The sequence below is a fragment of the Uloborus diversus genome, chromosome 2 (assembly GCF_026930045.1).
Source record: "Uloborus diversus isolate 005 chromosome 2, Udiv.v.3.1, whole genome shotgun sequence".
In the NCBI taxonomy this organism is placed as follows: domain Eukaryota; kingdom Metazoa; phylum Arthropoda; class Arachnida; order Araneae; family Uloboridae; genus Uloborus; species Uloborus diversus.
In genome coordinates, this window is record NC_072732.1 from 120,420,080 (window position 1) to 120,440,154 (window position 20,075).

Here is a 20,075-nt window from a genome sequence, read left to right on the forward strand (position 1 = left end):
AAACGAAAGAAAATGAAGAGAAGGGCAAGAAAAAAGGCTGAACGTAAATGTGCGTTTTTTTTTTTACTGTAGTGAATAAATGAATTTGTTTTTATGAACGCGTTTTTTTTTCTTTTAAATTATTTGTAAAGATTTTCTGTTTGCAATTATGGTAGTTTTTGATTCTTACTGCTTTTGCATTAAGTTCATATCAATAGAAATTTGCTTTGTGAGTTCTTGCAGCCTTATTACAGTCTTGCGTTCAACGATTTCTAAGTTCCACGATCACTATGCGGAAAACTCGCGAATCTGGTTTCCGGCGTTTCCCGCACTTTTGCGACGTCACTTACGCTCTAAACGGTTTTAATTAAAGGCCATTAAATAAAATATTGCATTAGAATACGACAATATTCATTTCTTTAGTTTTCAGTTGGAATTAAACACGAAAATTTCAGACTTACGAGTGTACTTTTTAATTCAAGAAAATATTTCGGAAATTTTGCTCCTTGTAAAGGATAATAACCCTTTGAAGTTTGTTTTCGTAAACATTTTCCCGAGTTATACGTGAGTAATATGGTATTTATTAAGTAACCGTTCATATTCTTTTAGGTATTTAAAAAAAAAATCTTAGTTTTTCAAAAATTGCCGAAAATACGTATTTTTAAAAAATGGCGGAAAAATCGGCAAAAATTGCCGGTTTTCTGGTTTCCCGGTTTTTTGGTTCCCGGATAAAAGGTTCTGAACTGTAAAAAAAAAAGATTAATATTGTTTGCGATTGAGATTCCGTCGTAAATATCGAATCGAAATCCAAGTAGTGACGTCAGAGGCATAAAGGAATGAAGAACCTTTTTTCGACCGATGCATGGAAAGACATGTGTTCAGCTTAAAAAAACTGTAAAAAAAAAAAAAAAAACTATTGCTTATTCTTAAGAACCTTTTTCTTCTGAAGAGGGCAAAATGTTTTTACTATTACCAACTTAAATTTTAGAAATGAGGCTTTGATACTTCTCGCAGGATGATATTAGGAAAAAATAAAACCCGGGAAAAACTGCAAATTAAAGGTTTTTCAAAAATTCGTAAAAAATACAAAAACTGCTGTCTTCAAATTTTTTTCATTCATCATATTTAAAATTAAACTTCCTACACTACAGTACAAAAAATATTTGTGTGGTGCGATTGGTTCGGGGTTTGTGAGGTAAAAAGTACTAAAAAGTGCAAAAAAATACATAAAATATTAAATAATTTTTTTTCTAATTAAAATATCAAAAATTGAAGCCCGAGGTGCACATCTTCGGCAAAAACAGCACCTGTATACCAAATTTTATCTTTCTAGGCTTTGCCGTTTTCCCGGGAAGCGCGCCACACACACACAAACATCTTATTTTATTATATGTATAGATTATCTTCGCAACAAATAATCATTATGAACCAAGTATGGTGTAGTATACAATTGATACACAAGGTTATGGCCCAAATTTATATTTTTCATTTATGAAATTAATTGTTAAATCCAGGGTTCGTACAGGTCATGGAAATCCTGGAAAGTCATGGAAAAAAAAAATAAACAAATTTCAGACCTGGAAAAGTCATGGAAATTTATTTCAAGTCATGGAAAAATGTCTTGGGCAGTAAGAAAGCAACAATTACTAAAAGAGCGGTAGAAATATTGAGTGATTTAGTAATATTGCAGATAAACTGAACGATCTCAAAAACAAATCCGAATTTTGGAATCCAATTTCATCCTCTTCTGTAACAGCCGCTCACCTTTTTTTATGATGTGGTTTTACTACTGGGGCATTACTAATTTTGATCCCACCATTATTTTCAGTATTTCTTATATTTTATATTCTGTAGTAGTGGATTCGCACTTTCTTGATTTTGCCACGCTCCCTCAAAAAGTGTAATTTAATTGCATCCGAGTTCGTTTCAACTACTTGTAAAAAGTTCATTATTAAATTTTTCAGAGTTTATCTTGATATGTTGAAGGTTTTAAAATGAAGACATTAGTCAGCCAATAGAACATAGAAATAGGGGAATTCTAATACTGTAGTGCCCAACATATAGCTCACAAAACTGATCCTTTTAGCCAGCTGAAATATCTGGTTTGGAAAAATGAATTTACTGTAAAAAGTGACTTTACTTTAATGAACAAATAGGCTGTCAAGTTAACTAATTATTTTTTTCCAACTACATGTTAATGCACACTAGTATGTAATGCAACTAGTATGTTAATGCACATAGATGATCATAAATTATTTTTAATCCATTATTGTTTTAACTATTAAGCGTGAACAGGTAGTTCTTGTGTATCATAATTTGGTTACAATATTATAGCAGTGGTAAGAACAATAAGGAAACATAGTAAAAAAAAAAAAAAAAAATGAAATTTGATGGATGATTATGTAAAGATTATCCATCAATCTATTTTTATTGTAAATATGTAAATAAATAAATACTGTTAAATTTTTTTTTTATATTGGAAATTTTTTTTTAATGCAACAAGAACCATATATTAAGCAAATAAAATTATGATTTTTAAAAAAATTTTATTCAATAATGTGCTGGTAATTCTTTGTAACAATTGTTTAAAAATTACCTTGGAATATTGTATATCATATAATATTGCATGTTAACTAATGATCAAGAAATGTACATAGGTTAGTGAAGATGGCAGTAAAATTAGACGAATGCTTGAAAAACCTCTACCAGCAAATGACGAGGAACATAGAAGAGAAAGAGATGAAAGGACACTTTATGTGGTATAATTATTTCGTTCAAAAAATTTAATTTTCCTACAGTTTTTTTCTCATTAACTAAATGTTTAAACCATTAAAATACAGTAAAACCCCTCTTAATGGACACCCCTCTCATGCGGACAATTTTCAGTTCCCCGATTCCCCAAGACAAATAACATTATTTAACCCCTGTCCTACGGACACCTCTCAATTGTGGACAAAAAATTTGTTCCGTTAAGTTTCTGCATTTGAGAGGTTTTACTGTATTTCAAAGTTGAGGAAGCATTGACTTATTGTAATTAGTATAATTTATTTATTTATTTTTTTCCTCGAAATATCTTCAAAATGCTTCTGTTTTATTTCAGAAAGGTTTTAAAAGGACAACAACATTAGATGAGCTTCTGGAATACTTTAAACCTCACAACAGTGAAAATATTCTTATGAGACGAAATCCCGCAAACAAGACTTTTAAAGTAAGTTTTGAGTTTTTTTATACTTCTATATAAATTTTATTTATGTTTACAGAGCTCTTGACTTAAAATTTTGAGACTATATAACTTGTGCTGAAAATAATTTGTTTTCTGGAAACAAATTACATTTTGAAAGTGGCAAACTTTCAGAATGTTTAAGTATATTAATTCCCAGAAAATTCTTATTTCAAAGGGTGAACAATATATTTTCAATCCTTGTGTTTGATTTATAGTGGAAGAAAAGAAATAGCATTTGTGCCTTTAATGCTCTGTACTTCGTTAAATCCTTAATTCTAAACCCTCCTGATTTTTCTTTTTTTTTTCATTTGATTTATAAATGCTGTCAAGGGGTAGCCATTTTGAGGAACAACTTTTCTGTAAAATTTATCATTTTTTTTTTTTTTTTTTGTTTCTGATTTCCCCATGCTCTTTTTTAAAAATACATCTCTGGATTATAATGATAATCAGACATGTGATTTTTCATTAATTTTTGAGGGAGCAAAATACTGTATGTAGAGAACAAGAAGTAGCATTGCAGGCGAAATTCAGCAGCTACAACTGGTGTTATTTATGTGTCCAATTAAATTAGTCAGTTATGTAGAGATAAAAACCCATGAGTAATGATGTGGATCGGGTAAATACCCAGTGGGTAGGTAAATATTTTTTAGGTATTTCCCCGGTATTTACCCAAGGTCTGGGTATATATCCAAAAACTAGGTATTTTACAAAAAAAATACAAAAAATAAGTCTGAATTTAAAAAAAAAAACTAAATATGAAATAATTGTTGAAACTGATACCTACATATGTATTACACAGTTTATAATATTTTTTATTGGAAGACTTGATGAAATTTTGAAAGAAACATGTCGTGAACCAAAGAATCTTTCTTTTCAATGTCATAATTGGACAAGTATAAGCAGTTCAATGAATCTAGGTTAGTCATATCCAAAATGAAAAAAAAAAAAAAAAAGCATGAGGGATGCTTGGAAGAATTTATTGAGAAGTTGTTAAGACTATGATGTTATTTATTTACTTTATTGCTGTTTAAGTGATAACGTGGCAAATATAGAAACAGTTTTCACATTAATAAGCAAAAAAAAAAATTGTTTTCTGTTGCCTTGCTCATTTGCATTTGCTCCCCAGTACTTCATGATGAAAATTTATTTGAACTATTTTTAATATACACAACTAGTGATGTCGGTGGGAAGGTAAATTTTTTTTGGGTATTTATCCGAAGGCAGGGTAAATCCCCTAGTAATTGAGCATTTTGCCAGAAAAAATTTAGGTGGTATCAAAAGGTGATGATTTTCTTTTTAAAACATAAACTGTAAAATGAAAGATTAGAAATATAAAAATTTATATATTATAATTTCTTTAATTAAAGGCATAATGAAATCTTATCAAAAAACTGTCAGAATTTAGAATGAACTATTCTAAAACTTAAATAAGATGGCAGGATAATTTAATTTTTTATGGGGTAAAGCAAAGGGATTTAAGTTTAATTTTGTCACATAGATGGTGCTAGCACAACTCATCTTTGATTTTTCATAATATCATGCTACTAGTTAGTTTTGGCTTTGAGTTGTAATCAATCAGTTAGTCCAAAGCCACCTAAATACTAAATGCCTATCACATTTGCTTTAAAAGTGATCCTCCGCGGGTACACAAACAACGCTACTACCTGACGGCAATACATGGATGGTGTTGCTATGACGATGGATCCAAACAATTCAAATCAAATCGTTAATTGGTTAATTTTAAAATTTAAATTTTGAAGTTAACCAACTGTTTTCTCCGCTTTTAATTTCTAATGCTTTCGACCTTTAATGGTTGACAGTAGCCAGAAGACCGAAAATATGCTTACTGGGATCATTTTGCTCTATGTTAAAAGGGAGAAGGCGATAGGCATTTAGTATTTTGGAGGCGTTAGTTGGTCACTCACTTTGTTCTGGTAAAACTTTAAATTTTGCTTTGAAAAGTGAAAAACAAAAAAGAAAGATGGGGACATTGATTAGGCATATCCAACACATTAAATGTGAATATCATATTAGATTGCTAAGTTGTTTCACACAATAATTCTTGAAATATGTGATCAAAATACAATTTTGGGGCAAAAACTTATTGTTTTGTATATGGTTGGTTATATAGTCGAGCCCGCTTAATGGAATATCGGATAATAGAATATCCCGCTTAATGTAATAAAATTCCCATGTACTACACCGTTGATGTGTGTTATTTTTATCCTGGATAATGGAATATCCCGCTTATTAGAATAATTTTTTCTGGCAAATTGCCTATTCCATTAAGCGGGCTCGACTGTATATACATAGTGGAATAGACAGAAAAGTATTTTAGTTGAATATAAGTTTTTGAGATAAATACCCGCCCGGGTATATACCCTGGGTATTTACCCCTAAAAATAAATACCCAGGTATTTTACATCACTACCTATGAGTAAATTTGCAGGTGTAGATGATCTGCTATCATTGCAATGATGAAATTTCAGTATTTTCATCCTATTCTGGTCACATGCCTTTATATTGCTGCTTTACTTTTGAATTTTTTACTACTGTTTGTACAGTCTTGAGAAACCTTGAAAAGTGCTTGAAAATAATTTTCAATTGCTTGAAAGCGTTTGAAAGATTTCTTAGTGCTAGAATATTCTTTTCAAATTATTGGGTTGTGTTTAAATGTTTTCAAAGATATTTCATCAGTGCACTCTTCTGAACATGTATTTGATATGTTGCTTCCCGAAAAATTGCTTCCTGTGTTCGGTATTTCTATTCTTTTGCATCTTGTAAATATTTTGATGTCTTTGACAATCTTAAATTATTTTGCCATATGGGACCTTAGATTAGCTTATTTTGTTTACTTTCAATAAATAAAGGAACTTTTTTTGGAACTATGGCAGCATTGAACTATTCGGAAAACTCGTGTTTCAAATTTCAATCTATTTGCATCTTGTAAATGTATTAATATTGTGAGCGATCAGATGTTATTTCCACACATGCTACCTTTCTGGACTAAATTAAGGCGTTAGCAATGGATTTTACTTTTTACAATGATGAAATGGATTTAAGATTTTTTAAAAATTTACTTAATCACATAGGATTAAGTATTAGAATGAATAAAGATATTTTTTAGTTTCCGCCAGTTTTTACTTGTTATAACCAGTTTTTGATGCAGGCTTGGCAAAGAGCAGTTTCTGCCGTCAAAAAGGCAACCATGCCTTCATACCGTTTAAAATTTACCAAAAGAAAACATGGTTCAACACCCAGGCTCGGGTTTTCGTAAAGCATTGCATGATTGCTCTTTCTATGCTTAAGAAGGCATATAAAATATTTTTAGTGAATCTAAAGTGGTTTACGTTTTACAGCCTGTTAATTTTTTTGAAATATTATAGGTTTCATGATCAACTAATTTTGTAACTTGAGTGGTCTTTAACTCATCTTAGGCTTGAAAGCTGTAGTGTTTCTAGGGGTATCTAATGGTATCTATTGCTCCTGTTTTGAAAACAAAAAAAGGGGAAGGGGCCTCCAGAATTTTAAATATTTTTACAGTGATGAGTTACAAGTTTATTGCAAGTTGAATGTAAATTTGTTTCATAAACATGGGCTAAAGTACTTGATTAATAATTCATTAAGTTAGTTCATTTGTGCTTTATGTGCATACCTTTTTAAGTTCCGATTCCTTTTGTAACTGAAAATTGAAAAATGCTAAGTGAAATTGCCGCCTGTTGTGACAATTGAAATTTTATCTTTTAAACTGCAGCTCCATGAAACCTAGCTCACAGAATGCTGTAGATACAGATTTAGTAGCAATAAATATATTGATTAAAAGGGAAAATAACAAGTAAAAATGATTTAGGGAAAATATTTATGTAAGCAAATTGTCTTAAATTCCTGAAAAAATTATTTTCAGCTAGTCTTTAAATTTAATAAAAACTTGTTCTGGCAGAGTTCCCACCGGCCCTCAAAAGTCTCTATAAAGGCCCTATTTTCAAGTATTGTTTATAGGGGCCTCTCTAAAGACCATATTTTGTTGTCAAAAGCCCTAAACATTAATCAAAGGCCCTAATTTTTTAGGATTTGTCATTCTGTGTCAAATCAATGAAAAAAAAAATCTCAGCTTGACTTCTCAGATTTTCCTGAAGCTTTTAGCAATCTTACTCTTTGATGTCTTAAGTTTATCTATATGTTTAAAAAATCTTATCATTCATAAGTGATGTGTAATCAATTTTTGAAATTCGTTAAACAGCACTTTTTTTTAACTTGCCAGCAGTGTTTTTAAGTGTTTAAGTTCTATAGGAGCATAATAACTTATTTTAAAGGTACATTATATGACCAACAGTATTGGGACTTTCAAAAATTCGCATTTTTATGGATTTCTGGTGAAATAAAAGATCATCAATTGCTCTGTAATTTTTTTCACATAAAGAGTGTAGTCCAGCTGCTATTTTCCAACAAAAATTAAATCTACTATTCATTTAGGGGACAAACAACAAATTGATATAACAAAAAAAAAAAGTTTTTGATCATTTTTCATTGTAAATAGCTGGGAATAAGCTATAAATTTCAGAAATAAGTTAAAATATTGAAAATTTAATGAAATATGAAGGTTTAAAACAATTTTTCATTGCGCATGCGGGGCATGCGCGAAAAATAGCAATTTTTTACTTTTGTAATCCAAAGCTCAGATATGTCCTACAACTCATAAAAAAAATTCCACCTCAATATCTTTAAAATTAAAAAAAGTTATCAGCAATCTAATGAGCTGAATTTCTGTAGTATTTGGATAGGCGACGAATGGTAATGGGGGTGGTTTGCAAACTGGCAACACTTTCCTGCTAGCGTTGCAGGGTGATCCATGATACAAACGGATTATTTGTGAACGAAACCTCACGATTCGTCATCTAGACAAAAATTTGGCTCATTAGATTGCTGGAATTTTTTTTATGAGATGTAGGATATAGCTTGGCCTATTTGAAGGTTATAAATTGCTATCTTTCGCTCATGTGCAGTGAAAAAGTAATTGCTTTAAACGTTCATATTTCATTAAATTTTCAATATTTTAACTTCAAATTTTAATATGTTTCTCTACTTGTAAAGTATTCTGAAAGTTTAGTGATGTTTGATGGAAAACTCTAAGTGATATAAGCCGAAAACTTTTTTTTAAAAAAATTGCGTTTTTGAAAGAAATGCTTATATCTCCATGGGTATAAGATACTTTCACAAAAATATAAAAATGAATTCTAGATAGTTTTTGAATTTATTTCTGAAATTTATAGCTTATTCCCAGCTATTTACAAAAAAAAAAATGATCAGAAAGCTTTTTTTGTTGGAAAATGGCGGCTGGAGTATACTTTTCATGTGAAAAAAATTACAAAGCAATTGCTCTTGTATTTATAGAGAAATCTGCGAAAATGTGAATTTTTTGAAAGTTCCAATACTTTTGGTCATATAGTGTACTTACATGCTAGTGTTACATAAACGTATTAAATTAATGTGCATGTAATTCTTTTTAAAATGAGCTATCATTAAACTCTACAGTTCCCCTAGAACTTTAGTTATAACATTTTAAAGCTCTGCTGCCAAGTAAAAAATAAGTGCTTTTTAACGCTTTTCAAAATAACATCAATTATGAATAAGTGGTAGGTAAAAAAAAAGGTAAATATAAATTAATTTAAGGTATCAAAGAGAATTGGTGTGCGATATTGGCATGGCCCTAAATAGTTTTAAAATGTGCCATAAAAACGCCCTGTTTTTTAATCTGCTGGAAAAGTAGGATCCCTGTCTGGGTTGCCGGAAATTGTATTGATAATGCAGTGCTTAGCTTATTAAATTTATCGTTTAGCTGGAAAGAAAATGTCTGATAAGGTATGCAAATAGTTTCATTTATATAACTTTATATAACTTTTAATTTCAATAAATACATCATTGGACTAGTCAGTGACAGTCACATCACAGGGATTTAAAGGTTCCTTTTTTTCTTTTCTTTTTCTGTTTTAATGTTCTTCATACAATATTGTTTCATAGTTAACAACCAAATCTTTTAGAATTGTTATTTCAATTTTTCATTTTCATTTCAATTGTTACAGGGATCTGTTTTTGTTACTTTTGAAACTAAAGATGATTCTGTAAAATTTTTGGAGAATAAATCTTTAAAATTTGAAGGAATGGAACTGCTTAGAGAAACAAAGTAAGTTATATTTATCATCAAACTGTTTTTGAAATTATTGTTTTACAATTATTTATCTAATAACCATCAATGCTTTAGGAAAGCCTACATTGAGCGAAAGGATATTTTCTTTGAAAACTTGAGAAAGTAAGTATCTTGAAATTATTGTTAATTCTTTTGTTTATTTCAAAACATTTAGCGTTCTTCTTACATTGTTTGCTTTGATTTCATAGAGAGAAGGAAAAGAAATTACTTGGAAAAAAAGATACAGAAAATAAAAATGAAGAAAATGTTGCGGTAATAAATTCTGTATTTTAAAATTAGTGCTTATAGCCTTTTTTTGTGAAGTAAAATTTTCTTTTGACTAGTCTTGACTATTACTGGGGAATGTTTAATTGTTTACGTCAGGACATTTCACTATGCTATATTCTTTTAACAATTAAATGAAAAACAGTAAAACCTCAATAAGTAGTCAACCGTCAACCAGATAAGTGATCATGATCACTTGGTTTATGTTTTTGTTTTGCTTTAGTCCCAACGAAGTCTGATTCACAGTAAAGTAAAATGGTCCCCCTTAACCCGGTTAACTAGTCACTCAAGACTTGCTTTCTAAAATTTTCTTTTCTTATTGAATCTTAGAAAATGTTGCTGGACTTAGTTGAAATGCCTTAATCTAGCTCCTTACTTTTGGTCATTTAAAGCATAATCCTTGCTCCAACTCTGCCTAGTGTCGAGAATGAATCAAACTCCACCCAGCTAGACAAACAAAATTTAATACCTGGAGAAAGTTTGTCAGTATTTAACATCCGTTCACACAAGGTTTCCACTAGGGCTGGGCGATATATCGCAAAACACCGGTGTCAAGCAGTCATCGCCACGCCGGTGTTTATATTTACTGTTCTTCCGATACACCGCGATTCCCGATGAAACGCGATGTATCACGATACATCGTGATGCGCCACGATGTTTCCAACGGCATCAGAACGTCTGAGCGAACCACGATGCTTGCGAAAGACCGCGTTCGTTGAAACACCGCGATGCGTCGGAAGGAAGAATGGCCTCATAATGATTCGGCGAGATTGCGCTCGCTCGGGGCCTTCGCGATTCTCTGCGGCTCGCTTATACACCGCGATGCGTTGGAAGAACTGCCTTTGCAGATACATCGCGAATGACTCGGCGAGACTACTCGCTGATACACCGCGATGCGTTACGATGCGTCGGAAGAACTGCCTTTGAGAATACATCGCAGCTTATGATGACTCGCCGACTGAACTCGAAGCATCGCTTCTCGTAGCCAATGGCGAAGCATCGTGATATTATGTCGATGGCAGGGCCGTAGACAGGGTGGAAACCGTCGGGACAAATATCTCCCAAAATTCTAGGACACAAACTTTTTAGTCCTTCCCTTTTTACTTCCTTTTACAAAAAAGGAAGTATTGTATTCGCGAAAAAATTTTCACTCAAAAATCGCCCTTAATTTCCATTTTGCTCACCCCCAAATGAATGTTGAGTTTTTTTTCGATTCGACCACATGCGGAAAAGTGCCTAAGAATGTATAGACACGCGAAATATCCATTTTGACCATCACCGAGGTAATTACAACGACTTTTCTCGTGACGTCTGTATGTATGTGCGTATGTATCTCGCATAACTCAAAAATGGTATGTCCTAGAAAGTTGAAATTTGGTACATAGACTCGTAGTGGGGTCTAGTTGTGCACCTCCTATTTTGGTTGCATTCGGGTGTTTCTAAAGGGGTCTTTTGCACCTTTTTGGGGGGAAATCATTGTTAACTTCGATGCAAACTCAAGTGGTGTTATAATTTGGCGGTCACTTGGCGATATATCGCCAGTCTTTTGGTTGCCAAGTTAAAAATTTGGCGATTTTTTTTTTTTTTTTTTTTTTTAAATCTGTTTTCAATGTGGCCATTGCTAGTGATATTTAAAGAGTTAGGGAGAGAATCCCATTAAAATTGCAATAATAGGGAAATAGCTTTAAATTGGTGTAAAAGGAAGTCATGTGATGCACACATCAGCTCGTTTTAATTTTTCCTTCTCCACTCAAAAGAAAAGAAACAACCAAGACTCTGAATCCTCTAATCAAAACGTTTCCCCTTCACCTTGACCTTGCTACTTCTTTCTTTCAGTCAGACCCCTTCTCTGACTCCCCCCCCCCCCCCCGGCACAAAAAATGCGCAGTGGACTGGGGTCATTGCTTGAAATGGGGAATGTCTTCCAAAATATGAAATTAAAATGAATCTTTGTTTTTATGTGGGCGCCTTACCCCACCCCTCCCCCTTCGTGGACACCCTTGATTTAATGAAAAGAAAATACATCGAAATATCGCGATGTTTACTGGCGATGTATCGCGATGTTAAAATCTGCAACATCGCCCAGCACTAGTTTCCACTAATTTATAGACTTTGATTTCATAAACTGTTGTTTTTCTTACGGAATTCTACAGCTATTCATTAAAGTATTTCAGTAATTTGTCTTTTTTTTGCTTCCTTAATTTCCCACTCCACTTAAGTAGTCATTTCACATAAGTGGGCAAAAATTTTTGGTCACTCGAGTGATGATTTATTGAGGTTTTACTTTATATGATGTCATTAGATAAAATTCATTCCTCTAACATCAAAAACAATATTCTTGTAAGACTAACAGCTCTTAATAATATTGCCCCTATATTATTAAAAATAAGACTGAGAAAGGTCATATAAATGCAGGGCCCAATACAGGCCAATTTTGCTACCGTTTTTCGGTACCTTCACAAAAGTCTTGTTTTGAAATCGGTACTGTCACAAAAATCAAGTAATAAAATCAGTAGCTTCACAAAAACATCGAAAATTTCACAAAAATTAGCATTTTAAAATATAAAATTTGTTTCTCTGTTTAAAACAAAATTTTCTCCAGGTTTATATGAACACTCGCTTAAATAGAAACCTTTTTGTAGTATTTTAACTAAATTTTAGTTGTTTCTCGCCTAAGTGTATTTATGCAATATTATCACAATCTTTCAACATCTGTTTTGGGAAACCTTTTTTCTCATAATTTCCTATATTGTACACAGTACATAGCCTATTAAGCTGAAGTTACGATGGTATTTTTCATACTTCTTAGGTTTTAGCTCCCCCTCCCCTCCCCAAAAAACGAAATCTGTTAAAAATACTAGATGACATTTACACTTTTCGAACTAAAATTTCACTTGTTCTACTTCTCTTTTACAAAAATTAGGATGCCTCTAAAATTTCTCAAAAACAATGCTGATAAAAAAAAAAAAAACTTTCACAAAAATAGAATGATGCAATACTTTCACAAAAATAGGTAGCGAGAAAGAAATCCTGGATTGGCCCCTGAAATGCCCTTTTTTATTGCTTGGAAAGTAGGAATCCTAACATTTTTGCTTTTAGCTTTTATCATATTTTATTGCTGACATAAAGGATAGTTTTTTTTTCTTCTAAATTTAGTCAGTACTTTTATGTGTATTAAATCTCAATAATTTATCCTTTTAGGCACCACAACTGGAAATGAAGGAAGGATGTTGCCTGAAGCTCACTGGATTAGATAATAATGTGACTCGAGAAATGTTAAAAGACACATTTGGATCTTATGGAAATATAATTTATATTGACTATAGTAGAGGCAAACAAAATGTATGTTAAATAAGTATTTTTGTGTTTTAATTTTTACAATAATGTCCTTTTGAAAAAATAATTTATTCTTGAAATCTGTTTTAATGCTCTGAAGCTCTTAGCTCTTCCTGTATCACCTTCCTGATTGGGCTTGGGTGTATGTTGCCCAGGGCAAAAATGTTAAGCACACTAGTGATCTCATTTCATTGACATTCAAATTTTTATTATAATATGTTTACATAAATCAAATTCTTTTTTTTTTTTTTGCATTTGGGCCAGTTGGGTTGAATTCAATAGGAAGTTTTTTTTTAGAAAGAAAAAAAAATCTGAGAAGTTTTAAATAATTCATTTAAATTCTTTCATAATTTAAAATAATTTATTAGTTCCTTCATTATGCAGACAATCAAATTTTACTTTAAAGAGGTTAATCATCATGTAAACTCATTCTTGTCAAAATGTCGAACAAAACATGCCCTTAGAAACTGTGCCCTTAACAGTTTGCCTATATTTGAGTTAAAAGCTGCTGATTCTGAACTTATTAATGCACCAGATCAGCAGCATTTTAAATCCTTACATCTGAAGTTAATTTCTTCATGGAAACTTGATTTCGAAATGTGCTTGGCTCTTTTATAGGGTATTATAAGATTTGAAGAAGGAATTGTTCCAGATATTGTGCAAAAGATTCCAGAAGAAGATGGGCAAAGAAAAGTCAAAATTGGTTCTTCTAACCCAGTGGTTACTTTAATTGAAGGTACATTTTGTCAATTCAGGCTTCTAATGTTTGTCAATATATGTCGTCCCAATCAGTTGATGTTTTCTGTAATTTCTGACAATGATTCATGAAGCATAAACGGGAAGTATCAACTTCAATGTTGACCGCAGAAGTATTAAATATTTAATCCTTAATAGTAGATGAAGAAAGTGTACAAGAAATTTGAGTTTTTTCTGTACACTTTGCTTTATCAATGGCATTTTTCTGCACTAACCCAGACAAATCAGAAAAAAGAAAGTCGGAAGGTTTTTTTTGGCCCCTCCTTATAAAATAGTATTGTCTCGGGGGGCAAGATTAGAGCAGGGGGGGGGGAGAGGGAAGAGAGAAACATTTCAGATAAGCAAAACTTGCCTGTAATTGGTTAAAAATAAAGACCCCCCCCCCCCTCCCTGTCTCTATGACCTTTGTTGATTTCGAAAAAGAAATTGAAAGTTCTGACTGTTTGCAACAAGTTTTCCCATCAAAATATAAGCAAGTTATTTTATAATCCTTCTGTTTTATTGTTTTATAATTTATAATTCAACCATTGTTATTGTGTAAGAGGTAAGAGGTTATTGTTCAACTTTTTCAAACTGAGGCCCGCCAGGTGATCAGTGACCGGAATTCTGGCTCGTGGGCTCTTTGCAGTTGGACAACCCTGGCCTAGAAAGTATTTAAGAAAGAAAGAAAAAAAAAATAAATAAATATCAACCTCAGTTTTTTTATTTTCTTTTCTTTATTGTTTTGATTATGCACTTACCTGTAATCATTAGAAGGCTAGTCAGGATTGCAGGATGGTAAAAAGATTTTTTAAATTTAGAAGGAAGGGTTGAAGTTGCTAAGCAGAGAAAAGCTGTTAAAGCAAATTTATATGGAAAAATAAGATTATTTGCTGGAAAAAAATCTCCATGCAAAGGTTAGAAGATTATGATGGATTATAATTTATGTGACACAACTTACTCTTAATTTTTCTCCAATTTTAGGTGATGAAGAAAAAGAATACTGGAACACCATTGCAATATCGAGAGCAAATACTTTTGCCTTAAAGAAAGCTGCAAGAGGGCAACATAGAGGTATTAATATGATGATGCTTTCAAATAGCTTTCTTTGGATTAAAAATAAAACTACTTCCTATCTAGTACTTAAGTTTATCAATTTTCTAGATTCAAAAACTTTTATTAGACAAATTTATATCTGTATCACGTTGGTTCATGTTTAAAACCATTTCAATTTGAATAAATCATAATGTAGAAATTATTAGAATTTAATAATAGCTATTACTCTTCATATTGCCTTTCTCCATAAAGGTATTAAAACAGGTGAGATTGCGTTCAAAATTATTCACTCTAATTCTGGTACTTTGTTAGCTATTAAAGCTTGACTACGGAGAGATGGCGGGTGAACTGAGAAGCAAAAACTGACCTACTTCATTTTGAAATAGTTAGAATCAGCAGGAACGCTCAGCAATAACATCTTGCGCCATCTCTCCGTGGTCAAGCTTTAATAATGTTCATTGTAGGCTTGTCTCTTTGTTAATAAACATTCTATATAAAGTGTAAACTTTTAGGTGTTGGTTATCTTTTAAAACCATAAACTGTCAATTCAGTTACATTTAAACCTGTTTTTAATGTTTTGCTTTTATAGGTCAGAAGCAAGGGGGAAATAAAGGTTGGTTTAAAAAGAACTGGAATAAAAGAAAGGGAGCAAATGCTAATGGTGAGCTTTTTTTTTTTTTTTTTTTTTTGAAAGTGCTGAGTTCTAGACATGGGGTGCTTAAAAAAGGTGTAATAAAGAGTGAATGAGAGAGTGATTCTTTTGAGAATCTTATGACTGGCGAGGATTTTGTTCTCAAAATTCTGGACTTACAGGTTGACCAAGGAAATTTTGATGGGCACACTTTGACAACATTCCGTTCATATAATGGCTATTGTTGTACGGTTGTGCTAGATCAAGACCTGTGATAACTCCTCACTAAACTAAATTAATAGTTTTTGAGTTTTAACACATGGTTACAATTCTGTTATTAGTTCCACTCTTATTTCTTTGTAAAAGTGAATTCCCTCTGTGAAGAAAATATGGATGCTAACTCATAACAGGAGCTCATGAATGGACTTATCACATGTCTGGAATTAGCTCAGACTTGTGGGTTTGCCGTTCTGTCCTGCACTTTCGAAGGTTGCTCAAAGCTCCTTAACTCAGAGAATCTTATGACTGCCAAGGATTTTGTTTTCAAAACCCTGAACTTACATATTAATCTAGCTTATAATAGCAAATTGAATCGTATATCATGGAAGTGTTGATAGGCACACTTTGACAACATTCCATTCATATAATGGCTATTGTTGTACAGTTCTAGATAAGACCTGTGATAACTCCTCACTAAACTAAATTAATTGTTTTTGAGTTTTAACAAATGGTTACAATTATGTTATTAGTTGCACTTTTATTTCTTTGTAAGAGTAAATTCTCTCTGTAAAGCAAATATAGATGCTTAATCATAAGAACCCATGAATAGGTTTACCATTTGTCTGTGTACGTCAGGGATTAGCAGGGACTGCCATGGATTTTTCAATCTGTGCTAGTTACAGGCTCACAATTTCAAAGTTTTCTTTCTGGGGAGGCAAATGGTATGAAACCAGTGCATTTTATAGGAAAAAAAGTATCAAAATGCAAGCAAGAATACATAATTCCGTCTTTTTAAAATCAAGGGAATCTCAACTGACTCCCAACTGATTGTCCAAATGGCAGGCCTGGCTGGGTAGTGTCTAAGTTTGCTCAAAGGTTCTTAGCTTTGAGAATCTTATGACTGGCGAGGATTTAAATTTAAAATTCTGAACCTATAGATTGATCTAGCTCATAATAGAAAATTTTATGTATCAAGGAAATTTTGATGGGCACACTTTGACAACATTCCATTCATATAATGGTTATTGTTGTACAGTTGTGCTAGAACAAGACCTGTGATAACTCCCCACTAAACTAAATTAATAGTTTTTGAGTTTTAATATATGGTCACAATTATGTTATTAGTTGTACTCTTTTTTTTTTTTTGTAAATGAAAATTCTCTCTATGAAGAAAATATGGATGCTAACTCATAACAAGAACTCATCTTATGGCACGTACTGGATAAGCCCAAATTGTAGTAGGTTTTCCATTCTGTCCTGCGTAGTGCTTTATTTATTGCTGATTGATAATAAATATTTTTGAGCTGTTCCATAGTTTTACCGTGCAAACATGTTAATGTACTCTTAAATAAAAGGACGTCCATATGCAAAATTTTAAGGAGGAGGGGGCTCAAATTTTCCCTATGGTATAGCAGAATATTTTCCCCATGGAAACTGATTTCAGTACAGATTAGAGATATTAAAATTTGACATTTTCAATAACTTATTCATTAATGACTGGAAAAGAAATGTTTATACATTTTTGCAAAGAAAAAAACACTAAAAGCAGAAAAGTTCTCATTTCTAGGGAGGGGGGCTTGAGTCCCCACTTGCCCCCCTATATGGGTGCCCTTGCTTAAATATCATTGATCATGTTTACAAGATAAGTTAATTGATTAGTAAAATTATCTGCATAAGACAAAAATCTCTGGGCTCAAGGTGGCCTTTGTAAGACTTTTCTGCTGTGTATTATAAGTACAGTGAAAAACATTGAATACGAAACTGACGGGACTGACACTATATTTTCTGTTAAAAGAATTTTGTGCTTTCGGTGCATTTTTAATATCGCAATATGCTGTCCGTACTGATACATCACTTCATTCGTTTTCATGTTTAAGATATTCCACAGTGTGACTAAAGTATTAAAAAAAAGTTAGAAAATATCTCTAACCGAATCTCTGCTCTCTCACTGGAGTTGTGTATAGTGTGGCTCTGATAAGTTGAGCCATGAACTTGATGATGGTTGCATATTTTTTGTGGAGCTCAGTGAAACAGATGTGTTACTTAACTGATTTGAGTGAAAATACTTTCATTAAACTACTTCAAAAGTTACCCAACTCAACTTAATGCCAATTACCCGTTACTATTATCCCAAAAAATAGTTACTTTGTCAAGTTCATGGCTAAACTTAACAGAGCCACACTACGCTATGTTTAATTTATTTCACTTATTAAGTACTTATTGTTAAACATTTTCTTTACTACACAATAAAGTTATTTAAAGTAGCAGTAGAAAAAGTTATATGAACTTCATCTTTTCTTTATCTGTCTAAAACCTTCATGCGAGTTTGGTAATAAAAGCAGTGTTGCCAACTGCTCCGCAAAAATAGCGAAACTCCGCAGCTCTGCAAAGAAGCTATTTTGCTCCACATTTTTCATTTGGTCTTAATTCTAACCAGGCTCATAAAAAATTTCAATAAAGTTAAATTTATTATCATATGTTGCTATTTTATTATGACAGGCATGTAAATATGGGAAATTAAAGATGCTTCTTATACTCATAGCAAGATATAGTGTTTGAAGCTGTTTTATTAATTTAAAAATTAATTTTTTCTATTGATTTTTATACAAAATACCAAACTGCTCCCAAAACTTCAAAATGCTCCTCAAAATCACTACAGATGCTCCTGAAATAGTTACTCCAAAGTTGGCAACCCTGTAAAAGAACTGAACAACGCTATTAAATATTTTTGTTATTTAGCATGTTCTAGTTTTCATGTGATAAAGTGACCTTTCATTCATACTTGGCTAAAAGTAGATCTTTAAAATTTTATTTAATTGTTTTTTTAAAACATTTTATAAAGTGGATAAAAATTTAAATAAAAGATGGGTATGGATTCAATGCATTTTATAGGAAAAAAGTATCACAGCGATAAAATTAAAAATTTTAAAAACCCCTGACTGAGTCGCAACTGTAGAATCAAGAGGGAAAATTTAAAATCCTGTTAAAAGTAAGCTTTACATTATTAAAAATCAATGTCAAGTATTTTATTTGCTATTAAATAGAAACTGGCAACAGATAAAAATTTTAAATCACTGCTTTTAATTTCCTTGTCGGCCAACAATGAATGTTATCAATCGCGTGAATAAAGGCTTAGCCGTTATTAGAATCTGCTTTAAAAAAATGTTATACTTTGAATTCTATGTAACATGGAAGTTCCAAACACATTCTATCAGACGCTGAAAAAAATTCTCTTTATTTTGTAATTAAATTTTAAAATTTTTAACTGTTTTCACTGCAAAAATCTCAAGAAACCTTTCAGAGGTTTTTATTAACATCTCTTTTAATAAATGTTATTCAAAGATGCAACCTAGCTAAGAACACTCTCGATCAACTCTCCTTTCCAACAAATTTTATTTTTTTCAAAATCTGTCCATTCATTTAGGTGCTAGAGTGCCACAGACAGACACACAGATACGCAGACACGTCAAATTAAAAACCCCCTTCCTTTGTGTTTCGGGGGTTAAAAATACAAGCAAAATTGCATAATTTCATCATTGGCATACTTAGCATAGGTGACACCCGGAGCAGTAATATTCTGTGGACCCTCCCCACAAACTCAAAATAAAAAAAAGTTTTATTACTCTATGCAAACATAAAATTTGAAAATCATACCGTTTTCAGAAACAATTACATTTGTATTATGACAAAATTTTTATTGGTTTAATATGCAAAAGACAAAACTATGAACGCTTTTGTGCAACTTGGCCTAGAGGCACATGTACACTCTACAGGGCCATTGCGAGGTCAAAAAAAGTAAGGTAGTATATGAAATTGATGGCTCCTTATGTATTTCAAATGCATCTCAAGCATAATGAAAGATAATGGGGTTCAATTTTTTGGTTTAAGAGAAAGTCACTACTTGGTTGAAGTATTGACAATATGAAACTAATCCTGAGTGTAACATTCAATCCATGATGTGGGGTGCGAGAGAGGGATCCCCCCCAGGAAAATTTTTAAATTTGTACTCGCAAAAATAAATGCCTTTTAATTTTGATTTTTTTTAAAAATTTACAATTCCACTTTGTCACCCCCCCCCCCCCGCGGGTGATACCTGGGACCCCCCCCTTCCCCGTAGCGAAGCCACTGATTGCATTGTTTTAAAATCCAGGGGAGTTGTCAATTGACTCAAACTGATTGCCCAAATGACGGGCCTTGCTAGGTAGTGTCTAAGGTTGTTCAAAAGTCCTTAGCTTTGAGAATAACAACTGACAAAGATTTATCGTTTAAAATTCTAACCCTAAAGGTTGATCTGACTCAGCAAATTTAATCATACATCAAGAAAATTTTAGTGGCACACTTTGACAACATTCCATTTATATTAATGGCTATGTTGTACAGATGTGCTAGCAAGACCTGTGATAACTCCTCACCAAACTAAATTAATA

General features: G+C 32.1%; 1 protein-coding gene across 1 annotated transcript in view; it reads left to right on the forward strand.

The window, feature by feature from the left end:
• Window positions 1-20,075, forward strand: part of LOC129217291 (la protein homolog) — a 40,599-nt gene that overhangs the window by 13,011 nt on the left and 7,513 nt on the right. Inside the window, exons 6-14 of the mRNA XM_054851566.1 lie at window positions 2,637-2,738; window positions 3,080-3,187; window positions 9,283-9,383; window positions 9,462-9,509; window positions 9,596-9,659; window positions 12,873-13,013; window positions 13,626-13,743; window positions 14,727-14,816; window positions 15,388-15,459. Coding sequence (XP_054707541.1) covers window positions 2,637-2,738; window positions 3,080-3,187; window positions 9,283-9,383; window positions 9,462-9,509; window positions 9,596-9,659; window positions 12,873-13,013; window positions 13,626-13,743; window positions 14,727-14,816; window positions 15,388-15,459 — 844 coding nt within the window. The remainder of the gene's footprint in view (window positions 1-2,636; window positions 2,739-3,079; window positions 3,188-9,282; window positions 9,384-9,461; window positions 9,510-9,595; window positions 9,660-12,872; window positions 13,014-13,625; window positions 13,744-14,726; window positions 14,817-15,387; window positions 15,460-20,075) is intronic.